Raw genomic sequence first — 13,760 nt, forward strand, 5'->3', positions numbered from 1 at the left:
TTCCCATCCAACTTCAAGAGTAGCCAATGGCGCTTCATCCAATAGACTTTGTCCTGTGTGCCAGCATTAGTCAGCACCTTTGGGAAATCAAGGGAAAATGGGAAGGATATAAAAGGACAATAAAGGGCGTCACTGTCAACCCCCTCCCATGTCCACCGAATGCATGAGTTTGAAATTCCGATCCCTCTGCCACTCTCTCAAGCGCCCCCAGTTACCTGCAGAGAGGCGGAGGCTCGACATGATGGAGCCAACCCAGCTGACCTGCTCCGAGGACCCCCCAAAGACGTCCTGGAAAGTGACGAAGAAAATCCCAAAGGTCTTCAGTGTCCCCATAACCAAGACGTTCACCTGCAAATCAACATCGAGGAATTACAGAACAGAAATCACCTCCCTCCCAGGATGCAGAGATCCATCCTCAAGTCTGAGAGAGAAACCACATCTTCATAGATTGCACCTACTGGAGACCAGCCAATGACGTGTCAGCTTCCTCCCGGACCCCAATTACTTCGGATAAATCCTGAAAAGGTTTAAGATTGAAGGCAGGCTCTTTCTGAGCGCGCTCCGCAATTTACAGATTGTAATTTCACCATCAGGACAGTTTCAAAGACAATTTGGAAAAGAGAATCATTGGAGAAATCCCTCAGGTTAAGCGGTGGAGAAGGGGGGGGGGGGGGCATTTTTTACTGTAAATAGGAGTGTGAGCAATGATGATCCAAAATGGCAGAAGGAGGCCATTCAGCCACTTGTCTCTTACCAGCTCTCCATCAGGTAGTCTAGAGAATCAACTTGGAACCCAATGGATTTCCAATCCTGAGCACAAACTGGTGAATGGCTAGCTCTGGAATTGGGAGGAGAATGCTGAGGGTCTCTGCCAGCAGGGAAGGGTATGCACACTAGCAGTGAAAAGGAGCAGGTATAAGACATGCAGACCCCCAGACGCCTGGAACGAAAACGTCTCCCTAACCTGTATCCAACACTCAAAAGCTGGAAATCTGAAATAAAAACAGAAGGTGTTGGAAATTCTTAGCAGCATCTGTAGAGAGAAAAACAGAGTTAACGGGCAGAATTCCAGCTTGCGGCTTGTTGGAACCTGGATGTTCCAGCACCAGCTTTGTCTTTTTAACTCAGTCACATTGGTCGGGATGTTGGGTGCAAATAATCAGATGGGGCGGGCGAGGTGACCACCCACAGGGCTCTGGTTCTGTTCCAATATTTAAAGGGACCCTGCGAGGGTCAGAACTGAAGCTGCCAAAATATCCTAACAGAAGCAGCAACTTGGCAGACAGAGTGCTAATGTGAAGAGGCAGAACCACTGGCTCTCAGAGTTGTCCCTTGACATGCTGCAATTGTAAGGATCCAAGGTTCCCATGGAGACAGGAAGAAGATCTCAAGAAGCAGATGTGACTGGAGGTGGACATGGATCTTCCAGGATCCAATGGCCTGATCAGGGCAGAGAATGTGAGGCGTGTGTTACATTCAAGTACAAACCTCCTCACTTTGCCTTGCCCAGCATTAACCTGCACATCACTCCTCAGAATAAAACCTTGCAACTGAACCCATCCCTTTCTGTCGAGGCAGGTCCTCACCTGAACAGCTACCACTGCCACTCGCTCTCAACCTAATGCCACATCACAGTGAACCTCCACAAGTAATATCCTTCCATTGGTCACATTTACACAGCTCTTCATTCTCTCTCTGCAGGGGGAGAGCACAGAGCAGCGGAGAGAGGCAGAGACCTGGAGATGGTTCAGACAATGACAGAGGATGAGGTGGAGCTGGAGATAAGCTGGGTCGTGACATTCCTGGTCGTTGCCAGTGGAGAGATGGGGGAATGTTCCAGACTGTGATATAACAGTGGCATGGCAGATAACACGCTCGCACTAGCTGGATGTCTGCAACCAAGAAAATATAACAACAGCATGATAACTAACAACCCTCTTACTCTGTCAGTTCCAATTTCTTTCATCAGCTGCAGGTCCAACAGGTGTCCCTCAGGAGGCGATGTCACTCACTCTGAGGCTGCACCTCCACATGACTCATACACACCGAGTGCTGGGATATCTCAGGCCATTGCGCTGATGTCCACCCCCATAGAGACAGTGTCCCTTCCCCCCGTCATATGTAGAGAGAGTGTCCACCTCTGTGGAGCATCAGGCGCACCAGGAACCGGGCGCACACTGACCCTGGCCAGGGATCAGCACCCTCACTCTCAGTTTAAACAAGATGGATGAAAAGCCTCATCAGAACCTTGCTAAAGTCCAGCGAGGTTCTCTCCAGCAACTGATCAGCTGACTGTGGGTGGGGCCAGGAGAGAGGGATGGAGATTGTGCGCACGATGGGGACTCTTGCACTCACCCAGCTACCAGCCAGACCCTGCATGGTTCCCATCCCGACTGCAGCAGAGCAGCAGGGGGCACTGTCTTTGCTGGGACCCTCACAGACTGCACAACGCAGAAGAGATTAGCCCAAAGCTCCAGAGCAGGGACTGTGTCGGCTGAAGCCACAGGGATTACACTCATTCTAGAACAAAGCATTTATTTCTGCAGAGGGGTGTTTAGCACTATTACACTCTGCTTCATATTTATAAACTTTATTTCAGAACTCTAACACTTCCTTCCCTGTGGAGAACATTAAGTCCAGGGTTGAAGATGAGTGAAGATTCTCAGTGAGAGGAATGAATTGTTACTGGTGGAGCTACTTTATGTTTCAGGCCAGAGTGGATTCTGAATCGGTGAGCCGGATGTCTACACTGCCTCGGGCTGGTGAACTGTTGCCCGAACCAGACTGTCCTGGGCATCCTGCAGGTACTCTCACCATCTCAGCTTACTCCAGATGCAGAACATTCTCCAGCTTCTTCCTCCTGGGGATTCAGTCCTTGTTACTGAGCGATGTCCAAGGCAGAGTGTTCCACTGTTACCGGGGAAACCCTGCCTGCTGCAGGACGAAGGGTCTCCCAGGCATCAAAACCTCATCTTCACCATCCTGATGGTCAGCTCAATGATCACTCTTGTGCTCCTGTGACATTGGCCATAGTACACGATGTAAATGACTTTTGCATCAGTTTCTCAATGTTCCATTGGATTTTCTTTACTCTTCTGTTTATGGAAACGTGCATGCAAGGAGTCCGTTAAGATGAGTGACGGGAACTGTCCGTGTCTGACTGGCACCAATTTCCATAATCAGTGTCTCTACAACAGACTCAGTTCACTGTTTTCATCAACACCATCGAGGGAGTTTTCCTCTCTACCCACGTCATTTTCTAGTTTATCCAAGAGATATACACTGGCCTTATGCACACATTCATAGGAGCATAGAAAATAGGAGCAGGAGGAGGCCATTTGGCCCTTCGAGCCTGTTCCCCTATTCATCGCGATCATGGCTGATCATCCAACTCAACAGCCCAATCCTGCTTTTTCCCCCATAACCTTTGATCCCATTCGTCCCAAGTGCTATATCCAGCCGCCTCTTGAATACATTCAATGTTTTGGCATCAACTACTTCCTGTGGTAATGAATTCCACAGGCTCACCACTCTTGGGTGAAGAAATTCATTTTCTCCCTATTGGCGTTTCAAAAATGGAACCTTCATTTCCACCTATTTCACAATTTTACCCAAGTCATTGCTTAATCTCTGATTTTCCAACTCTTTTTCTCAGTTCATGAATCTTTTCATTCAGCTCAACAGCTACTCAGGAATCTCCAGTTGTTATTGTTGCAGAATTATCTGCAGATATACAAGCTTAATCATTTTACATTGACATTCAGTTCATTTCGGAATCTTTCTTTCATGCTTACTGGCCACTCCTTTTGTTACATCCTCAATACGTTTCTTAAAATGTTCCTTGTTTCTTTCAAAGTTTGGATCTGCTCTTCCATACTACACACCTCATCTGTCAGATTCTCCAGATTGCATCAAAGTTTAAGAATTGCATTGTTCCTTTCCTGGAGAATTTCCAACAGTTTATCAGTTTTGCTTTTTAATTTTGCGTTCAGATTCATCTGTAATTACTCTTCCTGTGACTGATGCTCAAGTTTCTCATCAGTCCCTATTCTTCATTAACAAACTCATTTATCTTGTGAAGATTGGTGCTTTACACCAATCACTTTACATCCATCATTATTGGCAATAAGCTTCTGGTGTTTGGCCAGAGTAAAGTTCAGGAATTGAGCAAGACCGAGCAACCTGCTGCAACACAGTCATTGCCATGTTACCACTTACGCTGGCCAAATCATTACACAATATAGAATCTACCCCTTCAATAAGTAAGCTCGGAAAAATTTCCACAGTGACGCTTCTACTTATTAAGTCACTTTGCAATTTGATTTCACACAAGGTAACTAATTCATAAATCCCAATGCACATTTTCTTAAGAGGTGGCACGGTGACACAGTGGTTAGCACTGCTGCCTCACAGCACCAGAGACCCAGGTTCGATTCCCGGCTTGGGTCACTGTCTGTGCGGAGTCTGCACATTCTCCCCATGTCTGTGTGGGTTTCCTCCGGGTGCTCCGGTTTCCTCTCACAGTCCAAAGATGTGCGGGTTAGACAGATTGGCCATGATAAATTGCCCCTTAGTGTCAGCGGGATTAGCTAGGGTAAATACATAGGGTTATGGGGATAGGGCCTGAGTGGGATTGTGGTCGGTGCAGACTCGATGGGCCGAATGGTCTCTTTCTGCACTGCAGGATTCTATGATTAATACATTTTCCTGCATCAAATCATCTGGAACACAGATTAGATCAGCAGCCAGTATCAGTAATGGATCTGCCCCAGTGATTCTCAAGATATTAATTTGTTTACTTGTTTTGTTGGAAGGAGGAGAAATACCTTCTCCTCAAAACAAAACCTCTAAAACGTCCAGTCGCCTGATTCACTTCAATTCCCTTGACTGTTAGGTTGATGGGCCATGCTAAAATTGCCCCTTAGTGTCCTGAGATGCGTAGGTTAGTGGGATTAGCAGGTAAATGTGTTGGGATATGGGGATAGGGCCTGGGTGGGATTGTGGTCAGTGCAGACTCAATGGGCCGAATGGCCTGTTTCTGCACTGTAGGGATTCTATGATTTCTATGTTTCTATATCCCCCCCTTTCTAACAGCTTCTGAGGGAACAGATTTCACTTTTACTTTTCTGGTACAACCTTTTCTAAAGACTTCTTGAACATTCCTATTGCTGCCACCAGTTTATATTTAGCTTCCAACAACGGGCTCTGTCTTATGGCAATAAAAGCATACTGGTTTTTTCACATTGTTTTTATCCTCTACACTATCAGTTTTCTTGACTGGAGCAGCTTCTGCCTTTTCCATGATGCTGGACTTCTATTCTTCCAGCTTCCCTGTGGGTTTACAAATGGAGATTTACTGCACACCAGTTGCCTTTCTGATAAATCGTATCTATTCGCCAGAACCACTGTTTCTTGTACCTTAGAAACCTTACGGTCTTTCAAGTGTGACCCAATACCTATTGGGATGCCATTTCAAAATTCTTCCAGTATCATTCGCTCCCTTATATTCTCAAAATTTTGCTCTAACATTAGCGATCAAACATTTCTTTCTTCCTCACAAATTCGACAAACATTTTATTTGGTCTTTAAAGTCCAAAATTTCAGCTGATATGCTTCAGTGACAAGGTCATAGAGTCATAGAGGTTTATAGCATGGAAACAGGCCCTTCAGCCCAACTTGTCCATGCCACCCTTTTGTTTTTAACCACGAAGCTATTCCCAAGTCCTGCAGCTTTAACCACCTCACAATCTGAAGATTACTCTTCCCGACGACGCGGATCCGTATCCTTCCTGACCAAACACTTTTGCAAAATGAGAATCCATTGGACGATTGTGCTGCACCCGGCACAAATCCCACTACGTCAGGAAAATACCAGGATGGGTAGGATTGTGGTCGGTGCAGACTCGATGGACCGAATGGCCTCCTTGTGCAATGTAGGGATTCTATGAGAGTCCGGAAACAGGATTTGTGCCGAACACCAAAACGGTTCACGATGTTCCAGGCTGCCCCAGTGACGGGATCAGGTTCACAGCCTTGTTGATTACCATTCCTTAACATAGATTTCCAGCGACAAATTTGACTTGATGCTGAATCTTCTGGGAAATTGCAAAGATCCCACCCATCAGTGTGACATGGCACCAGCTGAAATCACTACTGGTCTCCACAAACTAAGACCAGACGTGATAATGGCGGCACGGTGGCACAGTGGTTAGCACTGCTGCCTCACAGCTCCAGGGACCCGGGTTTGATTCCGGCCTCAGGTCGCTGTCTGTGTGGAGTTTGCACATTCTCCCCGTGTCGGCGTGGGTTTCCTCCGGGTGCTCCGGTTTCCTCCCACAATCCAAAGACATGCCGGTTAGGTTGATTGGCCATGCTAAATTGCCCCTTAGTGTCCTGGGATGTGTAGGTTAGAGGGATTAGCAGGGTAAATATGTGAAGTTACAGGGACAGGGCTTGGGTGGGATTGTTGTCGGTGCAGACTCGGTGGGCTGAATGGCCTCCTTCTGCACTGTCGGGATTCAATCACCATGCGGGAGTGTTGAAAGGCCATGGTAGCCCCCGGGTACTTGAGGACATGCTGGGTAGCATCTGGCACTGGCCCCTGTCACCGCCAGTGTTGGTACTGCCAGGGTGCCAGTGTACAGTGTCAGGTTGGCACTAGCAGGGGGCCATGCCAAGGGGGCAGGGCATGAAGATCCATTGAGAGAGCTCAGATGCCAAAAGGCTTCCGATCAATATTCTGGGGTGGGGGCAGAAACATGCCATCAATGAGGGGGGTGGGTCCCGATGTCCATGGGAGGGGAAGAGACATAGAAATTAGAAGCAGGAGGAGGCCATTCGGCCCTTCCAGCCTGCTCCACCATTCATCTTGATCATGGCTGATCATTGAATTCAATATCCTGATCCTCCTTCCCCACATCCCTTGATTCCTTGAGCCCCAAGAGCAATATCTAATTTCTTCTTGAAATCAGACAATGTTTTGGCTTCAACTACTTTCTGTGGTAGTGAATTCCACACATTCATCACCCTCTGGATGAAGAAATTTCTCCTCACCTCAGTTCTAAAAGGGTTTACCCCTTATCCTCAAACTATGACCCCTAGTTCTGGACTCCCCCACCATTGGGAACATTCTTTCTGAACCTACCCTATCTAACCCTTTTAGAATTTTATAAGTTTCTACGAGATCCCCTCTCACTCTTCTAAACTCCAGTGAATATAATCCTAACCGACTTAGTCTCTCCTCATATGACATACCTGCCATCCAGGAATCAGCCTGGTAAACCTTTGCTGTACTCCCTCTATAGTAAGGACATCCTTCCTCAGATAAGGGCACCAAAATTGCAAACAATACTCCAGGTGTAGTCTCACCAATGCCCTATACAATTGCAATTCAACATCCCTATCCCTATACTCAAATCCTCTCGCTACGAAGGCCAACATACTATCTGCCTTCTTTACTGGCTGTTGTACCTGCACGCTCACTTTCAGCGACTGATGCACGAGGACACCAAGGTCTCGTTGTGTATCCATCTCTCTCAATTTACACACATTCAAGTAATAATCTGCCTTCCTATTATTGCTGCCAAAGCGGATGACGTCACATTTATCCACATTATGCTGCATCTGCCATGCAGATGCCCACAAACTCAGCCTGTCCAAATCACGCTGAAGCATCTCTGCATCCTCCTCACAGCTCACCCTCCTACCCAACTTTGCATCATCTACAAATTTGGAGACAATACATTCAGTTCCCTCTTCCAAATCATTTATATATAATAAGAACAGTTGGGGTCCTAGCACAGATCCCTGCTGAACCCCACTAGTCACTAACTGCCAATCAGAAAAAGACCCAACTCTTTACTTCCTACCTGCTAACCAGCTTTCTATCCATCTCAAGACATTACCTACAATCTCGTGCTTTAACTATACATCGTAGTCTGTTATGTGAGACCTTGTCGAAAGCCTTCTGAGAGTCTAAATAAACCACATCCACTGGTTCTCCTCGGTCAACTCTACTACTTACATCCTCAAAATAATTCCAATGGATTTGTCAAGCATGATTTCCCTTTTGTAAAAACTCTTTAATATTAAAGCACAGAATGGAACATGATTCCTCACCTGAACGACCAGACAATCCTTCACTCTGTGATCTAAGCTGCTGTCTGATTTCAGCCTCTCTTTGGGATGAACGCTTTTGTATTTCTATTTCGTTTGCCCTTCTTTTTCCTCTTTTTTCCAATCGGAGCTTTTTCATTTCTTTTGCTGTTTTAAGTTGCTTTATCTGCAACTGAATTCCAGCCAACTCAACTGAATTTCCGTCTGCATCAACCTTTTCTTCTTCCAATCCCAGATTCTGCACTATTACCTCAATTGCAACTGCTCCCTGAGCCTCTGCTTTTAAATCCAACTCGTCTGCTAATGCAATTAACCCTTTAATTAACTCTAGAATCAATCTTACATCTCCAGATAAGTTGTAGCAATTGATAGAGCCATTCGACCTTATAATCAGTGCAGTGAAGTTTGCCGTGGAAATCTTCTCACCCCGAGCACCAGTAACAGCGCTTGTAAATATCTGATTACAAATCCTGCGCCAGCTCCTGATATATGTTATGGTCCTTGGCCAGAGCCCCAGGTTGTGGTTAAGATCTGGTTAGGGGAACAATAATATTTTGTTTAAAGTAGACAGAGTTTGAAATTTAAGAGTCTCGTTCAATGAATAAAGCCAAAGATACCATGGCATTTGAACAAACTAAAGTAAACTGTACTGTATAAGGTCAGCAAGATAAAACAACTGCATGTGGCATTGGTGAGACCACATCTGGAGTTTTCATCCCCTTACTTGAGGAAAGATGTAAATGCATTAGAGACGGTTCAGAGAAGGTTCACTAGATCGATTCCAGGGATGAAGGTTTTGTCTTACAAAGAGAGATTGAGAGATTTAGGCCTACACTCATTTCAGTTTAGAAGAATGAGGGGAGATCTAATTGAGGTTTATAAGATGCTAAAGGGGATTGCAGTGTAGATGTAGAATGGATGTTTCCACTTGTTGGACATTCTAGTTTTAGGCTAAGGGGTGGCAGATTTAAAACAGAAATTAGGAGGAATTGCTTCACTCAAAGGGTTGTGAATCTGTGGAATTCTCCACCCAGAGTGCAGTGGACACCAGAACAGTAAACAGATTTGAAGAGATAGATAGGTTTTTAATTAGTGGCGGGATGAAGGGCAGGAAAGTGGAGATGAGACCAGCCAAGGATTCTCTGGGAGGCAAGAGAAGTGATTGCAGAGCCTCTGGCTCTGATCTTCAGGTCGTCGTTGGCCTCTGGTATAGTACCAGAAGATTGGAGGTTAGCGAATGTTGTCCCATTGTTTAAGAAGGGGAACAGAGACTTCCCCGGGAATTATAGACCGGTGAGTCTCACTTCTGTTGTCGGCAAGATGTTGGAAAAAATTATAAGGGATAGGATTTATAGTTATTTGGAGAGTAATGAATTGATAGGTGATAGTCAGCATGGTTTTGTGGCAGGTAGGTCGTGCCTTACTAACCTTATTGAGTTTTTTGAGAAAGTGACCAAGGAGGTGGATGGGGGCAAGGCAGTGGACGTGGTATATATGGATTTTAGTAAGGCGTTTGATAAGGTTCACCATGGTAGGCTTCTGCAGAAAATGCAGATGTATGGGATTGGGGGTGATCTAGGAAATTGGATCAGGAATTGGCTAGCGGATAGGAAACAGAGGGTGGTGGTTGATAGTAAATATTCATCATGGAGTGCGGTTACAAGTGGTGTACCTCAGGGATCTGTTTTGGGGCCACTGCTGTTTGTAATATTTATTAATGATCTGGATGAGGGTATAGTTGGGTGGATTAGCAAATTTGCTGATGACACCAAAGTCGGTGGTGTGGTAGACAGTGAGGAAGGGTGTCGTAGTTTGCAGGAAGACTTAGACAGGTTGCAAAGTTGGGCCGAGAGGTGGCGGATGGAGTTTAATGCGGAGAAGTGTGAGGTAATTCACTTTGGTAGGAATAACAGATGTGTTGAGTATAGGGCTAACGGGAGGACTTTGAATAGTGTGGAGGAGCAGAGGGATCTAGGTGTATGTGTGCATAGATCCCTGAAAGTTGGGAATCAAGTAGATAAGGTTGTTAAGAAGGCATATGGTGTCTTGGCGTTTATTGGTAGGGGGATTGAATTTAGGAGTCGTAGCGTTATGTTGCAACTGTACACAACTCTGGTGCGGCCGCACTTGGAGTACTGTGTGCAGTTCTGGTCCCCACATTACAGGAAGGATGTGGAGGCTTTGGAGAGGGTGCAGAGGAGGTTTACCAGGATGTTGCCTGGTATGGAGGGGAGATCCTATGAGGAGAGGCTGAGGGATTTGGGATTGTTTTCGCTGGAAAGGCGGCGGCTAAGAGGGGATCTTATTGAAACATATAAGATGATTAGAGGTTTAGATAGGGTGGATAGTGATAGCCTTTTTCCTCTGATGGAGAAATCCAGCACGAGGGGGCATGGCTTTAAATTGAGGGGGGGTAGTTATAGAACCGATGTCAGGGGTAGGTTCTTTACCCAGAGGGTGGTGAGGGATTGGAATGCCCTGCCAGCATCAGTAGTAAATGCGCCTAGTTTGGGGGCGTTTAAGAGATCCGTAGATAGGTTCATGGACGAAAAGAAATTGGTTTAGGTTGGAGGGTCACAGTTTTTTTTTTTAACTGGTCGGTGCAACATCGTGGGCCGAAGGGCCTGTTCTGCGCTGTAATGTTCTATGTTCTATGTTCTATGTTCTATGATTGTATTGAATGGCAGAACAGGCTCGAGGGGCTGAATGGCCTCCTCCTGTTCCTAGTTCTGACAATGTCGATCACATATTCTAACATTCAGGGTTAATAAAGTTCATGTGAATTAACAGGTAAAGAAATCAGGCAGCACCTTAGATCAGAGAGTGAAAGATAGTCCAATAGTTCAGAGGCGGAATTGTGTTACATTCCAAGCTTTGAATACAACAAAGACATGTTTAATCCAAAAACTCAGCTAATGTTCCAGGGACCCGGGTTCGAATCCCACCAAAGCAGATGGTGGAATTTGAACTCAATAAAAAAACATTGGATTTCAGAATCTACTGATGACCATGAAACCATTGTTGGTCATCAGAAAAACCCATCTGGTTCACTAATGTCCTTTAGGGAAGGAAATCTGCCATCCTTACCTGGTCTGGCCTACGTGACTCCAGAGTCACAGCAATGTGATTGACTCTCCACTGCCCTTGGGCAACTAGGGATGGGCAATAAATGCTGGCCAGCCAGTGACCCCCATATCCCACAAATAAATTTAAAAAGTTCACAGAAGATGGAGCTGAGATATATTTTATCTCTTTTGAAAAGGTGGCTGAAATAAATACCAAACTCAACCAAAACAGAGTCCACAGGTTTCCTAACATCCCACCCAGATGTCAGTAACACCGTTATCACAAATCTCACTGGAACTCTCGTCTCTCTCTGACAAGGGATTCCAGTCTTCACCTTCAAAGATCGAGCCTTGCAATTCTCTCCAAATGTCATTCCAAATTAGACAGCATCAATGGCAGCCCACCCCTCAGGCTTCAATCTCATCTCCCAAGATTCTGTTCCCCTGGATTCATCGAGAAAACACTCAAACACAAACACGCAGGTGAATTTCAGACCCCCAGCTGGCCTGAGAGAACATCAATGCCCCAGAGAGGTACCAATGCCCCACCCGCCCACAGCACCGAGACAGCAACTTCTCAGATCTTGAGGCCTCCTTCTGGGCCCTCTTCACTTAAACTCTACTACCCACAGTCCTTTCTCTATTTGGAGCCTTTTTTCTCTGCCCTTTTCTTTTTAACTGAACTGGGATCTCTCCCTGCCCCCTCCCCTCCCTGCACCCCACCCCATCTCTCCCTGTGCCCCCCCCTCCTGTCTGAGACCCTTCCTCTTGAAGATGCTGTGCTTCTGGTCACCTGATCCAGGTTTCCACGCCATTTCTGTATGCACAAGCGCTATGGGCCTAAAATAAACGTTAACATGCTGATTTGAGCAAGTGGAGTCTGCTCCGGGTCTGTCCATGCACTAAAACTCTGAAGCCCATTGGGAGTTCCTGACCTCCACATTTCCCAAGAGTTATCAATAAACTCTTCATATTCAAATATACAAGACTCAGAACCTCTGTGAGACCGAATGAACCTACAACTTATTTCAAGCCTTTCTTGCCTACAAGTTGCTCAGTGTTACCCCCCACCACCTCCATCGCTACCTACCCCCGCCATCTGCCAACCACCATCACCACCCATCCACCCACCCCCTGTTTCAGGAAGCCTGGGAAACTCACGCACAGTGTTACACTCAGACTGGGTCTGTGGCAGGTGGTGAGGGAACCAACAAGAGGGAAAAACATACTTGACCTCATCATCACCAACCTGCCGGCTGCAGATGCATCTGTCCATGACAGTATCAGTAAGAGTGACCACCACACAGTCCTTGTGGAGACAAAGTCCCGCCTTCACATTGAGAATGATCTCCATCTTGTTGAGTGGCACTATCACCGTGCTAAATGGGATGGACTTCAAACAGATGTAGCAAACCAAGTCTGGGCATCCATGAGGCGCTGTGGGCCATCAACAGCAGCGGAATTGTACTCCAGCACAATCTGTAACCTCATGGCCTGGCATATCCCCCACTCAACCATTACCATCAAGCCAGGGGATTAAGTGTGGTTCAATGGAGAGTGCAGGAGGGCATGCCAGGAGCAGCACCAGACATACCAAAAAATGAGGTGTCAACCTGGTGAAGCTACCAAACAGGACTACTTGCATGCCAAGCAGCACAAACAGCAAGTGATAGACAGAGCTAAGCAATCCCACAACCAACTGATCAGATCTAAGCTCTGCAGTCCTTCCACATCCAGTTGTGAATGGTGGTGGACAATTAAACAACTCACTGGAGGAGGAGGCTCCACAAATATCCCCATCCTCAATGATGGAGGAGCCCAGCTCATCAGAGCAAAAGATAACGCTGAAGTATTCGCAGCAATCTTCAGCCAGAAGTGCTGAGTGGATGATCCATCTCGGCCTCCTGCAGTGGTCCCCAGCATCTCAGATGCCAGTCTCCAGCCAATTCGATTCACTCCACGTGATGGAGGCGCTGGATGCTGCAAAGACAATGGGCCCTGATAACATTCCAGCAATAATACTGAAGACTTGTGCTCCAGAAGTTGCTGCTCCCCGAGCGGGGAGGCGGTGCCCTAGTGGTACTATCGCTGGACTATTAATCCAGAAACTCCGTTTTTGTTCTGGGGACTCAGGTTTGAATCCCATCACCGCAGATGGTGGAATTTGAATTCAATAAAAATACCTGGAATTAAGAATCTACTGATGACCATGAAACAATTGTCGATTGTCAGAAAAACGCATCTGGCTCACAGATGTGAAGGAAATAAATCTACCTTCCTTACCCGGTCTGGCCTACATGTGACTCCAGAGCCACAGCAATGTGGTTGACTCTCAACTGCTCTCGGGCCACCAGGAATGGTGGCCAGCCAGTGATGCCCATGTCCCACGAATGAATAAAAAATAAGCCAAGCTCTTGCAGTACAGTTACAACACTGGCATCTACCCAACAATGTGGAAAATTGCTCAGATATGTCCTGTATACAAGAAACAGGACAAATCCAACCTGGCCAATTACCGCCCAGACTTCTCTCGATCATCAGTAAAGTGATGGAAGGGGTCATCGACAGCGCTATCAAGCA

General features: G+C 46.4%; 1 protein-coding gene across 5 annotated transcripts in view; it reads right to left on the reverse strand.

Moving 5' to 3' along the window:
• Nucleotides 1-13,760, reverse strand: part of slc16a4 (solute carrier family 16 member 4) — a 133,076-nt gene that overhangs the window by 60,562 nt on the left and 58,754 nt on the right. For 3 of the 5 annotated variants that reach the window (XR_013500902.1, XM_078241967.1, XM_078241968.1), the window contains one exon: nt 216-348. The exons of the other annotated variants lie outside the window; for them this stretch is intronic. Coding sequence is in view for 2 of the 3 variants with exons in the window: in XM_078241967.1 (XP_078098093.1) it covers nt 216-348 (133 nt within the window). In the remaining variant the exon portion in view is untranslated. The remainder of the gene's footprint in view (nt 1-215; nt 349-13,760) is intronic. 5 annotated transcript variants of the gene reach the window in all.

The sequence above is a fragment of the Mustelus asterias genome, chromosome 25 (assembly GCF_964213995.1).
Source record: "Mustelus asterias chromosome 25, sMusAst1.hap1.1, whole genome shotgun sequence".
Lineage (NCBI taxonomy): Eukaryota > Metazoa > Chordata > Chondrichthyes > Carcharhiniformes > Triakidae > Mustelus > Mustelus asterias.